Consider the following 21,300-nt stretch of genomic DNA (forward strand, 5'->3'; position numbering starts at 1 on the left):
ATCTACAACCAAAGGCACACATCTGTACCAAGTTTCATGGAAATTGGGCAAAAACTGAGGAAGTAGTTTGCAACACAAAATTTTCCATCATTTTGGCTGATAATATGTGAGCTGTTACCATGGCAACATACTTTTTGTCACTGTCAAGAAATGTGTCATGCTGACCTATATCCTAAGACAAACATTCAATATGAATTCCATGAGAATTGGAAGAACACTGATGAAGCAGTTTTGCCATGAAGCATTTTGCCCTATATTTTACCAATAACATGCCGTTACCATGGCAATGCACTTTTTGCCAATGCGGAAATATGTGTCTTGCACATTAACATATTCAGATGAACATCTGTACCTAATTTCATAAAAATTGATCAAAAACTGTGGGAGGAGTTCGCGACGCAAGATTTGTACCCATTTTTGCCCATAATATGCCGTTACCATGGCAACATACTTTTGGGTACTGTCAAAAAATACGTCTTGCACATCTACAACCCAAGGCACACATCTGTGCCAAGTTTTATGGGAATCGGTTGAAAACTGAGGAAGTAGTTCGCGACGCAAGATTTGTACCCATTTTTGCCCATAATATGCCGTTACCATGGCAACGTACTTTTGGGTACTGTCAAAAAATACGTCTTGCACATCTACAACCCAAGGTACACATCTGTGCCAAGTTTTATGGGAATCGGTTGAAAACTGAGGAAGTAGTTCGCGACGCAAGATTTGCAACGGACCGACCGCCCGACCGCCCGACCGACCGTCCGCTGATTCCTATATACCCCCTTCAAACTTCGTTTGGCGGGGGTATAAATAGTAGTATTCAGGGTCTCCTTTGTACTGTAACAGTTTGCAAAATTGCAATATGTGATCATTGCAGTTTCTTTAGTTGCAACTTGGTACTGTACGAGCTGAAATTTTCGCATACAGATATTTTCGCGAATTACTACTAGGAGGACATTTCGCACGTTGTTATTTTCGTGGTTCAAAGGTGATTCGCGAAATTCGCGAAAATAAAACCATCACGAAAATTTCAGTTCGTACAGTACAAGCCAATCAGCTATCAGCATTTCAGTTGTGGCTAAGGTATCTGCGATTATTGTAACTTTAAAAGTGAGAATCTCTTTGATGAAATAAAAGCCTAGATATAAAGTGGGCATCCCTGATCTCTGCCAATTACAAGCACGTGCTGATGATGTAACTCTATCACAGGCACACCCACTTGCTCACCCATGAAGGGTAAGTCAGAAGCAAAGAGGAGACCCCTATTAGCAACACTCAGCTGGTACACATTGCACAAACATACAAGTAGCAAGGATAAGCTTTATTCTTTTTGCTACAGGCTTTTGTGCCACGAATATAAACAAATATGGGGGGGAAAATGACTTGGCACTTAATGACACAGTGGCCTTATCTTGCATGCAGCCCGAAATATTATGAAAGGAGGATTGAACGCCTTACATGTATGTTTGCTGCTGAACACATAAACATACAGACATTCATGACAGCATAAAGATACACATAATATCTATTTATAGACTGGTCTACAAACCTATTCAAATCTATGGATGTTTTTCCCACCCTGAAGTAGTAACAAGCTACTCTATTAACCCGTTCCTCAAAGACTCTTTCCAATACTTGGAATCCAGTTAGCATACATTGGTTGCTGCTACGATTGTATGTTGGGTAAACCCCTGGCATGCTTTCAGGTTGTCAAGAAGAACCATCATCAAGCAAGATTTGTAACGGACCGCCCGACCGCCCGACCGCCCGACCACTCACCGATTCCTACAACCCCCTTGTACACTTTGTGTATGCGGGGGTATAAAAAGCATGTAATACAATTTGAATATGTTCGTAAACTGGTTTATTATTAAAAAGAAGTTTGTTGGGGTCAACCTACTGAGCATAGGTCGCGGTAGGGCATCTTCTGGAAGCGGGAGTCAGTGGGTCCACTGACCAGCTGGACATAGCCCAGGACAATCTGGAAGGCTGTGTTGTGGATAGCGCTGGTGAAGTGCATGTGCAGCTGGTCCATGGCTATCTGCATGGGACAATAAGGAGGGGATGGCAGAAAAAGGAAAACCAATTTTAAACATATACATGTATTGCAAATTTATGATGTTTTGATTCATGATAAAATTATAATTTCCTCTTCTTTATCCCGTTATATTCCATTCCAAATAGCAACAGAATACGATTTGCAAACATATTTCAGACAACCCATCACTCCAGGTTTTGATCAAATTTGCTCATTCCAATTTTAAAACCAACAAAAACAAACATTTGACTGCAATGTGGATGAGACAACCAAGTCAAGTATCATTACATCATTGCTTGAAATTCAACATATTATGACAGAGAAGTTGAATCATGAAGTAATAGCAAAAAACAAAGACTTAACACTGACAATTTGTGAGGACAGAATGGACTTGAAGAAGGAATCATCTTACATGTGTCTTGCCAAGGAGACGGTAAGCAGCCTGTAACTTCTCATAGTGCCTGATGTCAAAGCTGTTACAAGTCTTGGCCAGTGCGTGATCGAGTTGTTCCTGTTTTGAGAGACAAGTATATCAAGCAATCATCAAATAAATAGACATTCATACGAATGTACATGTACTCAATGACAAGGTGAAGAGCTTTGTCTCCATGAATGGAAACCAAAACTGCACTCACAGAAGAATGAATGCCAAATAGGAATTTAATCATACAGCTACACTTATTTTCTCAATAAGCGGACATAACAGTACCTTTACATTAGCTGGTGTAAATTTACCTTACATTAGAAAGTGTAACAGTACCTTTATATTAGCTAGTGTAACAGCTAATAGATTGTCAGACTGAATTATGATTTACTTTATGCAGCTGATAGTAAAGCAAGCAACTTCATGATTGACATCTTAGAGTCCCATGCACAGGACACGACGACGATGATAGTATTAATAATGTATCTTGCCTACAGGATGCAACTGCTGCTGCCTGCAATATCCATCCAGGGACCTTAGACCGGATGGTCAGCAAGTGTATCTACTGAGTCATAACAACCCCCACCCCCTCCCCCCCCCCCCCCAAAAAAAAAAAAAAAAAAAAATCATGGTCAATCTTGGTTAAACCGAAATAGAATGAAGAGGGATTTCAAATGACACACACATTTCTTGTTCATTGTGCATTATTCTCAAACAGGATATGAATGTAATACACAGAAACAAAAATAAAAACAGTTCGTCTTACCTCTATAGTTTCTAATGTGTCCTGGAGTTTTGAGCTGAGTTCACTGTAGCAAGACAAAATTCCAAGAAAAGTGTTAGCCACATGAGATTATATGGAAAGTCCTGGTCAAACTGTATGAAGGGCACATCTAATCATGGCATAAACAACTAGAAAAGCACTCTGAGAGCGCAGACCTCCACCAAGCATGCAGCCCATTTCCACCACTGATCTTGTTCTTCTATAGATCGAGATATCAGTGATTTCCACCCATACGTACTTATATAGCATTGTGTGCAGAGTCGCCCGATTTCCCAATATAGAAGCCTTTGTTTACGTCATAAACCCTCATCTGCATGGCGCGCCTCGCCCTAGCAGAAACTAGAGCACGCACTTTAGTGCGCGCATGCAAACCTCAAATATGCGCAGCCTAAACTCGCAAGTTCATTGACCCGACCTGCCAAAATATCAAAAATCCTTCATAAATTCCCCCAAAATTCTCGGATCACTACCAAAAGTTAATCGTTTGGTACTTGTGTCATTCTCAACCTTTCCTGCAAGTTTCATCCCAATCCATACTTTTTGAGTTATTTTGCGCACAGACAAACGAACGAACGAACAAACCAACGGTAACGAAAACATAACCTCCCCCCTTGGCGGAGGTAATCAACCACTCAAGAACATCTTGAGTCACATTCTCTTGTCACTTTATCATGTTATAGAACAATCATTTCATTTCTTGTTCATACACACTATATTATCAAAAGTTTGTTTCTGTGTTTTTTTACTGAATGTCACATAATCGTATGTAAAGTCACATAATCAACTCTTGCCTAGGTTAACAGTACTCTTTATTCTCCATGATAGTGCTATTGTGAGGTCACAATTTCCATTAAATCCTGATTGAAGATTTGATGTTTCAGGCATTAAACTTGGGAGTAATGAGAGGACTATTGTAATTCCCCCCCACAAAAAGAATCTCCTACAAGAACCCTCGCTTGGGGAGTTGTGGGATTTTTTTTGTGTGTGTGATTATTTTATGTCCATCTGGGAATAATCATTGCAACTGCAACTTATCCTTAACAATCCAAAAATTACACATGTCATATCATCACACATTTTGTCTTTGAGTGGATTTGTAATGTAAAACATAAGTATGTCATCTTTCAAAATCACTTTGGACTTGGAGAAAACTTCCCATCAATCCAAGAAGTTTCATCCCATCACAAAAAGATATCCAGGGAAACTCACCTGATACAGGTGTAATGACGAAATGTGCTCGCTGCTCGTTGGCATTCCTGACAGAGTTGTATGGCCCCTGGGTAGTCCTCCTCCTACAAACATAATTTATTATAGCATGAATGAACAGCTTGAAACTGGACATGGTAGCATCAACAAGTCTGAAAATATACTGAAAATCAAATGAATGTGATCTCAACTGGAATTCAACAGTATAATCTCTTTCTTTTAGCACAAAAAGTATATCAATACTATACAACTACTTGCTATCAAATACTGACAAACTCCCACAAAATAGACTACATATATCATCGCAAAACCGAAATCCCCCAAAAGACCTATCTACTGTCTAATGCACACACAAATATGCATGCACGGGACTGTGTACACCATGCACATTGGACACTTACACTGATTGAGGAAAGTGAAATAAATCTTACCCTTGGAGACAGACTATTCTTCTGTGCTCATTCCAACTGATATTTTGCTACATGAGCAACAATATTTGCAATCAGGCCCTTTATTGTGTGAATTGTACTGCCTACAAGTCAAATAATCTACAGCAATGAGGACACCAGGATATCATCAGCATCAACTCTCGCTATCGCCAATGACGTAAAAAGTACCCGGATGTGGCTTTTTCGTCAAGATTTAGTGCACTTGGTAGCAAGGGCACTTCCGGCGCGGGGCATAATTTGCACAACGCTAGCGTGCGCGTACGTGTACCTTACCTATAGCGCAGCGCCGACCAAGGATACAAGTACAGTAGGCCGCTGTACCGCCCGAGCCAGCGAGTGGCCAAGCCTGTCATACTCGTACACTGTAGTCCCCGCCGCCGCCGGCGGCCGGCCTTGCATTTATAAGCATGCACCACTGCTGCACGCAGCGCATAAGCTAACACATACCGGTACATGAGATCGATGTGCACATCACAGATCAGTCATCTCTGCATACGCTGAAAATATGCTGGAAAATATTCACCCACCTGGATATACAGTATATCGTCATGGAATGCCCATCTTCTTTTTTTATTTGTTCTCTGTCGAAATGTCGCGAACACAATCGGGAACGAACAGTGATCTCGAACTTATCCTGTCTCCGACCGAAGCGACTTCTTCCAAGTAAGTACGTACAATGTACGTAGGCACTAGGCCTACCTAGGTACCTAGTGCTACTACCATGTACCACTACTAGTAAGTCGCGCATGCACGTACTGCGCTGTGGAGTCACCCGTAAACTTCACCCACGCGGCCACGTCACGTCTCGCATGCCAGTAAGGGTCCAATTTCTGCAGATTTTTTTCATTTATTGTCGTGCGAACAACACATGGCAGCTTCGCAGCAACAACCAATAGTCGTATTAACAGCAATTTCTTAAGAATGGAGAAATTTCAAATCATATTAAAGCTGTAATTCAAGTCGAGAAAACCGGAAGTACACGTAGAATACAGTCGGTTGTGTGTGTAAATAGCATTTGATAGTCACGTATCACGCGCGTACGAACGGAAGTGACTTTGCTACCGGACTATCCCATAATGCACCGTAAATGACGCTTAAATCAACATCCGGGTACTTTTTACGTCATTGGCGATAGCGAGAATTATTAAGTTTGCATGTTTGATTTCTTTCATGCTTTTGACAAGATTGCAGCTTTTGTCTACACATGTCCTAGTGCAAGAAGATTAGAAACTCAGTCATAGGAAGGCTCCTGCCTGTAATACTGTAAAACCTGAAACATTCGTGGTATGAAACTTTTGCGAATTGGTTGCTGGCAATCAATGTATTATGTTGACAAAACTTTTGTGCGCATGCTATTTTGGTGAATCCTGGCTCCAAGCGAAATTCGTGAAAAATGTCTGATTTCACAGTAATTGTTTTAGAGACTTTGATACTACAACTAGCCTTACCTCCATCAGCTCACGCAGTCGTATATCTGTTCTTTGCTGGAATGGAATGACGAAAGAAAGAATATATATTGGATAGATGCTATTACAGATGAAAAGCATACTACTGCAAAATGTTATATGATACGAACATGAGTTAAATAAACATTTCGAAATTAACGACAACAGAACAGAGATTTTGCAATTTTCACACATTGCTTTATTAATGAGGCATAATAAGCACACTGAAGTGATACATATTTCATCGCAAGAAATTGTGACGCGGAATTAGTCTGCGATTCACAGCAAAGATTTCTTCGCACATACCAATGTCTTGATGGTATGGAGTGACTTGAGCAGTGCTAGAAGTTGCTGCTTCTTTCTGTGATTCTTGAGAATCCTCAGGCTGGCCACGGTGAATCCCTGCTTTGTCATCGACAGCTGCCTACAAGTCATAGAGTGAAGCAAATAACACAACGTCATCCAATATCATTATCTTTATCAAGCAGCTATTAGCTTTGAAGGTTGTATCTCCCTTTTGCAAATGTCACTAAATTTGCATGTTTGAAGAATAGTGTCTCCCAACTTCATGTGTGAAATTTTATGGTAATACACCTCAAGAGTTTACAAAGAAATGAAAAACAAAACCCCATATCACTCAAAAATATGTTCCTGTACTTTTGCACCGAGAATAACAGTGCTAACAAAAGTATTGTTTCCCTCTTCATCATAAAGAAGTTTCCAGTTTTACTTTCATGAGGGAAGGTCTGCATTACCTATCTCTACAATGTATTAGCATATAAAAGGAATTGTAACTTTCAAGGTTGCAAAGGGAAACATGAACTTTAAGAAAGCATTACTTCCTTGACTTGTAAACATTTTACCCGCATATATATATGTGACCGGCGACAACGGTTTCAGGCAAAAGTCGGGAATTTTGAAAATTCATTTTTTCATTGAATCACTTTGCCCAGTTCCTAAGCTTTACATTGATATAAAACACTTGTATTCTCCGGTACTGTAAGTGGTCATATAAAGCGAAATATAATGCACTTTTTGATTTGTTAGCCTGACAAAATTGGGAGAAAACGGGCTTTGAAGATTCCCCTCATGCTCAAAGACAATGCCCAGCGGCGATGCGAGGTGAGAATCACCCATCCGTACAATGGTGCTAATCGAGATTAAGCTCCGCCTCTAGCAACCATAGCGGCTTCTGATTGGCTCACTGAGAGAGTCAAGTTTCCTGGGCACCTTCCTCGGAGAACTCAGTGTATGGAGCCGAATGCACAATGCGTTTCGCTCGGGTTTGTTTACCAGTACGTCTTTCAAGATGGCGGATACGATAATTACAAGCTGCTGGTTGCATGTGCATGGTGCATGTATACTCAATGGCATCCACACGCTATGCCTGTGTGTATACGTCATGGGAGTGGGTGGCACTTTCCACATCTTTGCAAATCACGTTTTCAGGATAGCGGTTGATTTGTTTCGTAAATTTCCTCATTGGGACCCTTTCGAAGGCAGAAACATGAAAAGGGTCACGCTTCCTGTTGTTGTTTTTTTTTCAAGCCGTGAATGTGTTGCATTGTGCAGTAGACAAGCAAGCAAATGAACGAACAAACAAACAAACACGACTTTACTTATTTTGGTGCAATTTTGACGTTTACTACAGTGTATTATTTGAATACTGGTCATTTATGACCACTCCTTTTCTCTCTTCTGCTGTCTTTTTGAGTCAACCTGCTGTCATATTTACTACAATCACAATTAAAAAGTCAAGTTTCCAATCGTATGTTGCATGATTTGTGTGGCGATTTGTCACTCGATCTGATACGCTTAAACCATGTTCCCTATTGTATCTATTTTCACGTTAAAGTTAGTGCTGCCTAGTGTTGCTGTTCATTTTTTGTTTCACTTCCATTGTCGAACATTGCGGTAGAAAAGCTCGCATAGAAAGCCAAATGAAGAGCATACACTAAAGACCGAGCGTACTGATATCTAATGTAGCAACAACAATGGAGCATGCATGTGTGGACAAAACATTTCCGACACGCTGCAAGGCGTATCGCCGAAAGCCGAACTATGTAAATGTGTGCGACGCACTATCCAATCACACGTGAGATGCCTCGCCGTAGCAACACTGGGCATAGTGGTGCGGCGTTCGAAAGAAGATCGAAACTGACGAGTGCGATCCAACATTGGGCGTTTAAAATTCCATTTTTGGTAGGAAAAACTTAGTATTATGCTGTGAAATTTAGTGTAGATACGATGTACAAAACATAGTATAGATAGATAGATAGAGATAGAGATATAGATATAGCCATAGGGGAAAATGCGGAATAAATGATAGTTGGGGGAATTTTGATAAAAAGCATAATAATATTCAGAAAAAAATGCAAATATTGCCTTTTTTGAGAAAAAGCAGATATACCTACATTCCCCCTATGACCCATCTTCTTTGCACATCCAATATACACACCCATTTTTTTTTTTTTTTTTTGCATCGCTGACGATCTCCCCTAAATTGTATAGATGGTACAGTCCTCATTCTACACAGTCTACTCAGTGTTGATACTGAGAGAACAATTGTTCTCTCAGTATCAACACTTGAGAAAGAGCAAATCACTCGAAAATTTGTGTGCTGATATAAGCCGTTGGTGAATACAGCATGAACTTTGTTTCAGTTTTGTTTTTGATGATATTATCACGCAAACACGTTGACAACTTACTCAATATTGTTATATATAGCAATAATAAAGTCACAACAGAGGAATGCAGGGAATGCATTAATAGCCAATCTTGATTTTAATGAATAATCCGAATTTTCGAGGATCCTTCCTCTTCATCAGGGATGACAGTGCGCATTTTCACAATGATTATTAAGAGTGAAAATTCAGATTATTCATTAAAATCAAGATTGGCTATTAATGCATTCCCTGCATTCGTCTGTTGTGACTTTATTATTGCTATTTCTGGTACTGCCAATACGCGGAACAAGTACAATATATAATTATATAATATATATACAATATACAATATACAATATACAATATACAATATACAATATACAATATACAATATATGGTAATATTTTTTAAGGGCCAATATTTGAGTATATATGCACTTGCACAAAAGTGATCAACTTGTCCGGACAGTGGCTTCGCAACTGTCACCCTGCAACAGCATAATACGTATACCAGAAAATTTAAGACCCAGGCTTTGCTGCTTCTGTGTGTGGATTGTAGGCCTCGCACACATTAAAACACATACAGTATGAACAGATATACATAATCATTTGATTGAATGCCTCCTGAAGTTCACACAATTCATCGTAAGACTACTGTTCGTGTGAATGTCTAAGCACATAATCAACAAGCAAACACGAAATCATACATCACACTTAAAAACATCTCTGACAAATCAAAATAGTTTCGCAACAATCCTACCTCCGTCCATTCTTGCAGATGACATTTGCTTTCTGCAGGGAAGACTGCAGCTCCATTACTCTCTGTAACTCCTGTGACAAATGCCAATAAAAAGACAGTTTCAGAACTGTGTAATCTGTTTGTTTGACTTCAGATTCAAGCCAGCAAAGCTATGCTGATGGGAATTTGTTGCAAGGGTCGTTGACTAAATTTTTGCTTTCTACCAAATGTTTGATAATCAGTGTTTGAAGGCAGTCAGTTTAGGAATAATCACAGTCTAAATAATCAGAGTATCAACATAAACAAAATTAGAAATCATGTATATGAATGGGTAACAATGTGTTGCGTTGAAATTGGCGACACTGGTATTATTGACGAGTTGAAATACTTGTTAATGTTGCCTTTTTTCATAGTTTCTGACATTTTTAAAGTTTGTTGTATTTTCAATTTAAAAAGTATCTGCATACACAAACCATAACTGAATACTCATTTTTCGTGTACATAGTTTATGACAATTATATCTTTCAAAATCTAGAGTTGTATATTCAGTAACTTGAATCATCGTTGATTAATTCCTTTCATGCCATTTGTGTAATTTTGTGAATGAATGCCTATAGATACAAAACCATGGCTGTAATTCACAATAGGTAGTTTAAATTTAGTACATGGATTATACAAATATTGATTGCACACCAGACATCTAATACTGAATGCAAGCTGACTAACATTTGTGTCTATTTTGTGCTTGTTTCCGTACATGGACTAAATCAATCAAAGGATTTAATTTAGCTATCTTTGTGAATTTGGGCCTATATGCTTATATTATTTTGCATCTTGAACTTTATAGCAACTGCTTAACAACTCAGACCTATCTTTTGTTTATGTAATAAAGAAATGAAAAATAACTTAATATGTGCTAACTTACCTTGGTATAGGCAGACTGATTTTCCAACACGACATCAGACACCTTCTTGGATACCTTGAAATGTATTAAATAGATTCAGTGAAAGGAGAAAATTACTTTCTGAAAGGCGCAATACAAGCATAATGACAGCAAGGAAAAGGCTCTTACTCAATAGCTTTTTGTCCTATTGTGGAAAAACATGTGGTCTTGTACCTGTATATCAAAATAAATATGTTGGACTGTGTCTCAACAAAAACAAAAAAGCATGATCAGGACAATATAACTTCAGATGATGAGACCTATGATTGATATTAAATTCACATATCAAAGCCTTCACGATGGAGTATATTTTCTTACACTGTCAATACCATGCTTTGTTTCAGACATCTTGAAGTTGCATTAACAGTGGATATACACAGAGTCATTGCATGTTAATGTTGACTTCAATGAGCAGAATACAACTACACAGCAGTGGTACAGCAGCCAAAATTTCATTAAAATTTGCCATCAAATGAGGAAGTTATGGATGTTCAAAATCTCCTACATTTTACCAGAGTGATTTTATTCAGTCAATAGACAATCATGTATGCAAATTTGATAATGGCATGGCCTCTATATCATACTATTTACTTAAGTACAAACATTTCCGTGAAATTTCCTTTTCTTCACATGCATTCAGGACGAAAAAATATATCTTTCATATTCCACTGTTTTAGAGCTGTAATAAGTTAGAAATTATGATTAGTAAATGGGAGCATATCAACTGAATTCTCAACAAAAAGAATGATGTTTAAATCTAAATACCAATGGAAGAGTGTCAAGGTAATGACATTTGTCTACTGAGTAAATGCTCATCACCACCATGACCACTTTCATTGCAACTGATCGACAAATTGCCCTACATCGACGTCAATGTAAGGCAATTTGTCAATCAGTTGCAATGAAAAACATCTCGACGGAAGAATTCCATGAATTTGAATGACTATTTTCTTTCTCTGTAACTACACTGTACCTTATCTATTTCTGATTAACAAAATTGTTACTGTTCCATCAATGAAACTACCTTCTTAATGAAGCTGATTTGAACATGACGTTCCCTTTACAAGAAAATATGTCCATGCTTGAGGGTATTTCAATTTTTCCAGCCTTACAGCGGGTGATGTGGATCAGTCAATGGCATGTCCGCCTAGACTCCCATTGAGTCTAGCTGAGCAATATTGCGTGTAATCACGGCATTCCCTCTAGTGAGAGGCAAAACACTCTGTCCCTCTCACAGGTTCCATGTGTGAGAAAGTCACAACCCACGCATGTTTAAAGATCCTGCTTCATTCATCGTAAAGAGAAGGGTGCTAACCTGGTGAAATGATCACATACCCACACCAGAAAACAGGCAAATAATGATGCAGATCCCTTGTGGTTTGCCCAAGGGGACTAGCCATAGTCAGCAAACGGTATCAACCAGGCACATTGTGCCATACGAAGAAGAAAAAGTTTTCCACCCCTCATTTTATCTCCCACAAGAGCTCCCTGAGCTGAACTCACTAAAACCACAGTTACACATATTCACTTGCCACTTACCGCTTGCAGCTGACGCCTGAGCTTGTTTCTATCTTCATCAATCTGAGACAGGTCCAACTGATCTGAACTGGCGAGTTTCTGGAGATAAAAGTATGCAACCAAAGAATTACTTGATGTCTATAAGCTGAGACTGTTCTGGCATACGATCTCCTTATACACAGGGAAGGCAGTCTTCAATATCAGATTTTAACAAAAATGATTCTATCAATAATTGATTTCATATACAACACCTTTCTATTTTGTGTTATTAAAAGCATTTTAAAAAATCTTATCTTGGGTCATTAAACATTCTTTTTACATTGTACTAAATGCATTATCATTCATGTAGAATCAAAAAATGAAATGAAGTATTTATCCCTGCAATATAGTATTCTTGACTCAAAATATCTTGCTTCATTTGGCTTTTGATGTATGAAATGGGAAGCCAAAAAAGAAAAAACTGGAAAGTTTTTAAATCTTAAGAAATATTACACATTAAACTTGATCTTTCAATGTCTCCAAAAATAAAAATAAAAATAATAGGGCAATAAGCAGAGGACATCTTCCAGGGTTCAATTTGAAAGGTCAAAGGTCAAATTTACCTGCAATTCATAGTCGCTACTGTCAAAGGACTCCCCAGTGAAGTACTCTTCCTCAATACTGGCTATCACCTGTGTTTCAAACAAAAAGAAAATGCTGCTACAACAAGCTATAAACAGAGTCAAAATAAAGAAGAGCAACGAGGTGGATTTTGCATCATATGTACATTCCTGCAAATGTGCAAAATTTCAGTTGGCATTGATGATATTGATTCAATCTCTATCTTTCTTAGAATCAGAAATGAGTCTTCATGTGCAAGTCGTAGGGTTCAGACGTGTTTTGGGGAGGGCTGCCATCACTCATTTTCTCCCACCATTTTTCCCTTGTCGTCATCGGTGCTAATAGCATGCGGAATACCTCTTATTTCTCAAGCCATGTCAGAAATACCAAAAACGTATATAAAAGTTACAAACTCCCAAATATCTGACAAAACTGTCAAAATCAAGTAAAAAATACCAGGGAACAGCAATGCAGAGGGATTTTTTACAAACAAGCAGAAGAAAAATGATGCTCCCACCTCAACCAGTGCTACAACCAGTACCCTCAACACTACCAGTATCAAGAAATATGAAAACCTTGACAAAAAAAAGAAATCAAAAAAAGCATCGCTGGAACTGCACAAAAGAAAGCAAAATTTTATCTGAGATCAGATTTCTGAAAAAGAACAACATCATTACCACTGACAGTACCATTACTACTGTCATTATCATGAATGCTTTAAGTAGCTAAAACTGAACTGCTGGACTTCTGTGCAATATTAAGAATACAGTCTATATCATGCCATTTCACATGTGAAATACCACATCACAAATATGGTACCACTGAAATTGAATTGTTCAATGTTCCAGTGACAAGGACATACCTCAGCTTCTTCCACTGGGTCATTAGAAAATTCTCTGTCCTCCTGAAGAAGACAAGAAAGGAAGAGGCAAAATGGTTTGTTTTTTTAAATGGAAAACTCCAACATTACTAGTCTTCTTCTCAACAATGCATGCTAGAAAACAATATACCTGACACATATTGATGAAAATTACTATTTACACACAGATAAATCTACAAGTAGCCACAAAAAAAACACAAAAAACCTGATAATTCAAGAAATTATTACTGTACATCATTCTCCTTGATCATATTTTGTATGTTTAGTTTCTCTTCTTTGAACAACCACACATGTTCCAGTTCATTTATAATTCTGCATCATCATCATCATCATCATCATCATCATCATTATTATCATCACTTTTACTATTACTATTATTATTATTAACATTTTCTCTCTTTTTTTCAAGTCCCAATCCCATATTTTTCTTTAAATTTCCTTTGATCCTCATGAAGTATTCAAGGCATCATGTATCAAATGTGTGCATAATTTGCTGTACACATGTACACACACACACACACAAGCAAAACATTGTATCGTGTTGATAGCCACACTAAATGTATCTTGATAGGACTTTGTATATACAATGTCACCACAAACAAAATGCCCCCCCCCCTCCAAAAAAAAAGAAAGGAAAGAAAATAAGTATAATGCCAATTGCCATAGGATGAAACTTTTAAAGCCAGACCTTAGTGTAGACTTTCTGTACAGGAGGAGCTGGAGGCGGGGGTTCATCTTCTGTAGGGCTCGTCTCCTCAAAACTAGCACTACTACCACTGGCCTGAGAGCAAGAGAAAGAGAGAGGTATGAAATAGGCACAAAAGCATATTTCTGATAAATATCATTGTAAATTGTAAGAGTACAAGGATAAATACTTCTTTCTCCTCATCAATCCTCCTTTCTCCTCCTTTTCTTCTCTGCATCCTCCTCAGAGACATGTGACAGTGGTTTGTGACAAATGATCTGACAGACAGATCTTAACATGCAAATGGAATTTGTTGTAAAGATTTAAATCTCAACTCTACACCTTGGACTTTAATTGCAACTAGAATGGTCACGGAACCAGAGAGTCTACATAAAGACTGAACATGCTTACAACGCTGTGGGTGCTGTGAAATACAAATGTAGCTATTGGGATGGACAACATTTCCAATCATAACATCATGCCCTGCCAAACTTGTGGCGTTCTGTCAATCTGTGTTGGCATTTTATAATTTATGCATTTGTACCGCCTCCCCTAAGTCCTCCCCATTGTTTTGTTTTGTTTTGATCTGTTTTTGTTTTGTTCCATTTTTTTTCTCCAACTGTGGTGTGTGGATAAACTTCCATGCTTTTAGAAGAGGAAATACACAATGCATCTTCACTGAGTATATACCCAGGGTCAACAAATACAAGTATCTGGGAGTCACCATATCTAAGGACCTCTGATGAAACATACACTGTCAATACATACAAGGCAAGGCTAGCAAAACCCTTAGGCTGTTTTAAAAGGAGAACCCTGTCATCGTGTTCCAAAGTTGTAAAATCCAAAGCATACATAAGCCTTGTTCGACTTCAGCTCAAGTATGGTTCTGAAGCCTGGAATCCCTACACATGCTTCCAGTACTGCTGAAGGCTTAGAAAGAGTGCAGAAAGCAGCTGCTCGCTTTTTCACCAGCGACTACGAAAGATCCACATCAGCTTCAGGGCTTATCTCCAGTCTGGGATGGATTGAACTGCACATATGTCGTCTCCATGAACAGAGCACCATGTTCTATAAAATACATCATCAGCTAGTCAACATCCATCTTCCACACACTTCATAACCCAAGCTCCATACATCAGCAGAAGAGATTATATGCTCAAGCTCACCGTCCCCGAAGCATCAATTGATTCTTATAAATTCTCCTTTTATCCTCGAACATCTGGCATCTGGAACCAGTTGCCAACCATGGCAGTTAGTTACTGCAAAAACAGTCGCCGTCTTCCACGAGGCTGCCCTTGCTGTCATCAGAGCAGAGCATGAGGGCTATAAAACCTCCTGTGGGTTCCATGTTGCTGTAAAGCTTACAGAATTTTTCGTGCGCACATGACTATTTATATTGTTGTAAATATGCTATGACACCCTGAGTGACTGCAAGCCCCAACGCGTAGCTCCCACAGTATAACTGTGTACAAGGAGCGCCCCAGAGTTCCATCATGCATCACCTACTGACTACTGTACTGTCACAGACACAGCACATCCCATCCCAGTTTGGTTTGGAAAGAGCGGCTTCATCTTATCAGGGATTATCTCATCAAGGTTCAAGTGTAAGTCACTGCCTACCACCCTGTCTGTCAGCTGTCGTGACTGTACTGCAGTCTGTCGTGACTGTATTGCAGTACGTCATCTCAAATAAACGAGTCATAGGCTACCATGTGGCTACATACAGTCACCACTGACTGGTCACTGGAGCTGGAGACTCCAGTCACTACACTCTACAGTAGTTTCTCGTGGGGTAACACACCCGCAGTGCTGGGCTGTGTTGTCCCCTCGGCCCCCGCGCCAGCCACAGTGCGGTGCACGGTGTACTGTACTGTAAATTCGTCACTGTGACTGTGTACATCTCAATACATTAAGTAGTTTATCCATCTTAAACACTAGACTTTCATGGGAATAAGACGCTCAACATTATGACGAAATACAGAATACAATGTGCTTACCTGTCTGCTGATAAGCGTTTTTATCCTCTTCATTTTGAGAAATCAATCCTAGTTCCCTGCACCTCATACACTGGCAATCCGATCCTCCCATCAAAAATTGGGTGAATAAATTACCCACAGCGCCCTCTACTGTTCAATCAATGATATTGCTACCACCTGTCTCTCCCACAGAACTCTTACTGTGGTCTCTCCTGTCACAACCACTAGAGATCGACCAATAGAATCTAATCACGACTCGACAATTTAACCCTATTAAGCCCAAGCTATTTTGACCCCTCGCAGGCCCAAGGGGGGGCACATTGTGCCCCCCCCCCTATATAACTTTTTTATTATTTGATGTATCATCGTTATATTTGGCACATGGGTAGAGTAACTCACACTCTACATGACCGTACATTTGAATTTTCTCAAGGTCACCCATGGAGGGCGCTATTTTCCAAAATATAAAGAAATACATAAGAAATATGCCAAAAACATGATTTTTCTGTATAATTTCTTTATCCCCATTATATATGTCTTATTATAGACCAATCATTTTCATATTTGTCACAAATGATAAGCAAGTGAAATCTTATTATTTGTTACGGTTGAAATTTCTCAAGGTCACCACATGGGGGCGCTATTCATGTCAACATAATAATACATTATGAGACCTGAGATGAAATGTTTCGGATGGGTACATATATAATTATGACACTTCATATTTGCATAATAGTGGAATTTCAAGATTGCAAATTGATAATGTGATAAACTAATGATATTAGAGGCATAACTTGGGTAAGGGAATCAAAATAACACAAAATAGAAGGGCAATCTTTAGAAAATATTATTTTTTTTTCAATTATCTCTATTATATCTATTGTTTTATGCCTTTGTCTCATAAAAACAAAGGAAATAATAAGAAAAACTTTCAAGGACCATAATTACTTCAAGTTTTGCTCCTTCAACAAATTTCAGCCAAGAAATACCCATTTCATCCACTGTAATGCTCTTAGATAAAATGGGAACAGAAAAAAGATGCAAAATCTGACTGACATGGTTGTCAGTTTATGGTTACCATGGCAACCAGCAACATCAAATATACTGAAATTATATATCAAAATGTTCGCAATAAGATTTTAGGAAAAGTCACCAAATTTGGTTGAAATCGGATAAAGGGCGAAGGAGTGGCAAATGAAAATCTGGTAGGGGGGCACAATGTGCCCCCCCTTGGGCTTTATAGGGTTAATACTAGTACATAGCAGTGTATTCCACTTATTGGTGGTGCACTATGTGGCTGTGTGGAATTAAATAAAGAAGGAGAATTCAAATGGGATGTTGCTGGGTTTTTTTATGGGGAAAAAGGGGGCCCTATCGAAACTTTCAATATTACCCATACCCCAGATAGTAGGCCTACTGATAGAAAATCAACGAGAGAGCTCATTTACAAGAAGAAAAAAAAAAGTATCCATATGGGAGCTCATAAGATTATATCACATCACCCTTAAAGAGGAAATCCGGTCTAAATATAAGTCAGTCTGATAAAAAAAAAGAGTAACAAAGTTTAATAGTAAAAATTTGACTGAAATCGGATAAAAAAGGAGGAAGTTAATATGACATTTTGAAGTTTTGCTGATTTCTGCAAAACAGTTCTTGTACAGTGAATATGAATATGCAGAGTGAGCTACCATATATCATACCCTCACAATTTTCCATTGATCGTGCATTAAAAAAAATGACGAAAATTCAATGTTTCTGTCATTACAGTCTGAAACATGATGTTATTCCTGGTTGAATAACTTCAGAATAGTGATCAGTTAGATATACGAGGATTTGAGCCTGCATGGGGCATAATTGCATTTGAATGAAAAACTGGATATTTCAAAATCTTATGTACAAACTATATGGCAAGTTGTGAGGGAATGACATGCTCACTTTGCATTTGAATAATTTTATTCATGTTGACTGTTCAAGAACGGTTTCCCCCAAAAATAGCGAAACTTCTAAATATCATAACTTCCTTACTTTTTATCCAATTTTGATCAAATTTATACCGTTGAACTCGTAATATTTTACTCTTTCTTATCAGACTAACTTATATTTAGACTGGATTTCCCCTTTAAATCTACGCCCATGTCCACATCACAACACAATGTCATGCACGTACACACACTCACACCCACCAGGTCTGGCCCAACGGGGGGGGGGGGGGGGGGGGTGCGCATACACAGACTCACACACACGGGTGAACCAAGGAGTTATGTGATGTCTGAGAACTAGCTCCTTGTGTGAACTAACACGCTATAATTATGTACAGACCGATAATGCATGCACATGCCCAGTGGCGGATCCAGAGGGGGCGCACCAGGCGCCCCCCCCCCCTTTATTTTTTTTTTGTTAACAAAGAAATAAAAAGAAAAAATGAATTAATGAAACCCAGAACTGGCACCAGAAATATTAGTTGCGCCCCCCCCCCTTTTTTTTAAACAAAGAAATAAAAAGAAAAAATGAAATGAAACCCAGAACTGGCACCAGAAATATCAGTTGTGCCCCCCCCCCCCTTTTTTTTTTTTTGAACAGAATTCCTGGATCCGCCTCTGCATGCCTACGGGGATTGTGTGTGTACACATAATGATAGTTTGTTTTTCACTGATATTAGTGGGAAAATCAATTACGGGCCATGGCACTGTCAAAATTGAAGTCAACTGTGACTCAGGTAGAGCAGGGCCGGCGGAGCGTTTTCAAAAGTGTGAGGGGGGGCACTTCCGGGTTTCAGTTTCATGAGCTAACAAAAAAAAAAAAAAAAAAAAAAATGGGGTCTTCAACGCAAAAACGTTACGTACGGCGCTCACATTTCAAGATCTCTACTGATTTCTTTTTAGTGCCACTTACGTACTTCCGGGTTAGAAAAAGTAGGGGGCCAAAAATAATAATTGATGACATCTTAATGTATTCCTCTGTTGCACCCCCCCCCCCCCCGGTTCCGCCGGTCATGCAGAGGTTATTGGATAATGAAGTACATGTATATCTTACACAAGTTGTACAGTTTATAGAATATTCAAATATGAACTTGACTTTGAGAATAATTTGACTTAGTTATCTTAAAGTCCTATCTGCCGGCAGAATATTTTTCTGTAGCTTTAGGTGTTTGAGTAACAAGTTACCTGTGGTAACGGGACGGTACTCGAACATCCCGCGAACAGTGTAAAGAATATGTGAGAATTCTTCTTTAAGCCAAATTGGTGATGAATCTCATTATTTGCTTCAATGTCCACTTTTTCAAAATTTTCGTAAAGCGAACGCTTGTACATATTCTGGAAATACCCAAACGTACTTAAAATGGATTCACTTTTTGATGCACTACCTGGTACTAAAAAGAGAGTGGTGTAGAATACAAATATCTATTTTATTTTTTTTTTTTGGGGGGGGGGGTAATGATTATGATCAATCGCATAATTATAGAGATGATTCAGGAAACTTTAGTTAATATTTTAGTGCTCGCGGGTGGTGCCTGTAACCTTTCCATATAATATGTTTGTGGTATGTCTCATAGCTTGTATACCGTGTATTATTGATTTTGAATTCACATACCCCAAATAGGGGCGATCCAGATAAACTTTCAACACATTTAGGTTGCCTTTGCGTGTTTGTGTGAACTTGGATTATTCCATACCACTCTTAGCCAATGACTATCGTTATTAGCATCATCATTGTTAACATTTTTGAATGATAATATCAAGCTAGCATTTAGATAGTATGGTAGCTCTAGGTATCCATGAGGGCAATACTTCCATATGTACCCCCGCTATGCGTTATGTAAGTCACATGAATAAGTTTAGGTGACTTTGGGATTAGGATTAGAGTCAAACTCAGTTTATGATGAGGGTTAGGGTTAGAGTTAGGGTACCTGGTAACATTGATCTCGGTGTCCTAGGGAAATGCAGACTTCAGAGAAAGCTCATACAATGTAGGTGTATAATAGTGGGGAGGGGGTACGTATGGAAGCCTTTCCTCAATGACTAGAAAGATAATATAATTATGGTTTTACTTTAGACTACTTTTAATTTTGTCGTTGTGGTTGTTAGCGTTGTGATTGATATCTTTATATCCAGTCTAGTCGACCAACAAGAGATGGCGCGCAACAGCGACACGATCCGAAGTACACGTACACGTAAGTACCCGATGATACATAGAAATCGTACAGGCGCATAGGCAAGAAAGAAAGCTCGTTCCGGATTTCGTCTCTGAAAAGTTAATGACAATCGGAAACACTTGATTTGATTTGCAGACCAGATCTTTGCACAACAGGTACGTCAACCCTCTGACATATTTGTCCTGATGTTGATTTCAGTGTTTGGTGCAGCATGCCATGAATGAGGTCCGTTTCACAGATTTTGCACATACATGTCTGTCAGGTTGTCTTCTGCTTGGGAATAGAAATGTTGAAGCTGTAGTCCCATACCCTTATATTTCTGTGGTGTACAGAGCTCGGGGGCGAAATCACCCTTGCGGGCTTGGCCTTTATGTTATGGTGCTAAGCCAGGCTTGGTGGAATTACAGAACCTACTTGATACTTGGCAGTGTTCCTCTTAAAGACCCCAAGTGGAGTTTGAACTGGAGGTGGCGGCAGAGGATGGACCCAGTTGGGGAAGACAGCACTGCACTGCTCAGCAGTCTTTAATGTAAACTGATGTGGTAGTGATTGATAAAAGTGGCTGACTTAGCCTAGACCTAGGGAGATTAGAGTCTACACTTTTTTGAGGAAGGTTGTTCCATACGATATCATGCATATCCTTATGGTTCAAAGAAAGAAAGAGTTCATGTAAATTTATGTATCTGTGTCTCTAATTGGTACCTCAGGCTCAAACTGGTTTGAATGTTCCCTTCTCTTTCCAGTTTGGGACAAAAGTGTACAAATGTATATCTGTGAGACTGTGTAAAAAATCCC

The 21,300-nt window shown here is 38.9% G+C and overlaps 1 protein-coding gene across 1 annotated transcript in view; it reads right to left on the minus strand.

Annotated features, from left to right (window-relative positions):
- LOC139732710 (syndetin-like) overlaps positions 1–16,457 on the minus strand; it is a 34,593-nt gene extending 18,136 nt beyond the window's left edge. The window contains exons 1-13 of the mRNA XM_071643564.1: positions 16,374–16,457; positions 14,380–14,472; positions 13,674–13,715; positions 12,814–12,882; positions 12,233–12,310; positions 10,676–10,729; positions 9,772–9,842; positions 6,653–6,770; positions 6,350–6,385; positions 4,456–4,538; positions 3,229–3,271; positions 2,451–2,549; positions 1,901–2,041 (exon numbers count right to left, since the gene is read on the minus strand). Coding sequence (XP_071499665.1) covers positions 1,901–2,041; positions 2,451–2,549; positions 3,229–3,271; positions 4,456–4,538; positions 6,350–6,385; positions 6,653–6,770; positions 9,772–9,842; positions 10,676–10,729; positions 12,233–12,310; positions 12,814–12,882; positions 13,674–13,715; positions 14,380–14,472; positions 16,374–16,406 — 960 coding nt within the window. The 5' untranslated portion in view covers positions 16,407–16,457. The remainder of the gene's footprint in view (positions 1–1,900; positions 2,042–2,450; positions 2,550–3,228; positions 3,272–4,455; positions 4,539–6,349; positions 6,386–6,652; positions 6,771–9,771; positions 9,843–10,675; positions 10,730–12,232; positions 12,311–12,813; positions 12,883–13,673; positions 13,716–14,379; positions 14,473–16,373) is intronic.
- Positions 16,458–21,300: the final 4,843 nt, after the last annotated feature.

The sequence above is a fragment of the Diadema antillarum genome, unplaced genomic scaffold, assembly GCF_040938485.1.
Source record: "Diadema antillarum isolate AM-2024a unplaced genomic scaffold, OU_Dant_1.0 seq00000445_RagTag, whole genome shotgun sequence".
Lineage (NCBI taxonomy): Eukaryota > Metazoa > Echinodermata > Echinoidea > Diadematoida > Diadematidae > Diadema > Diadema antillarum.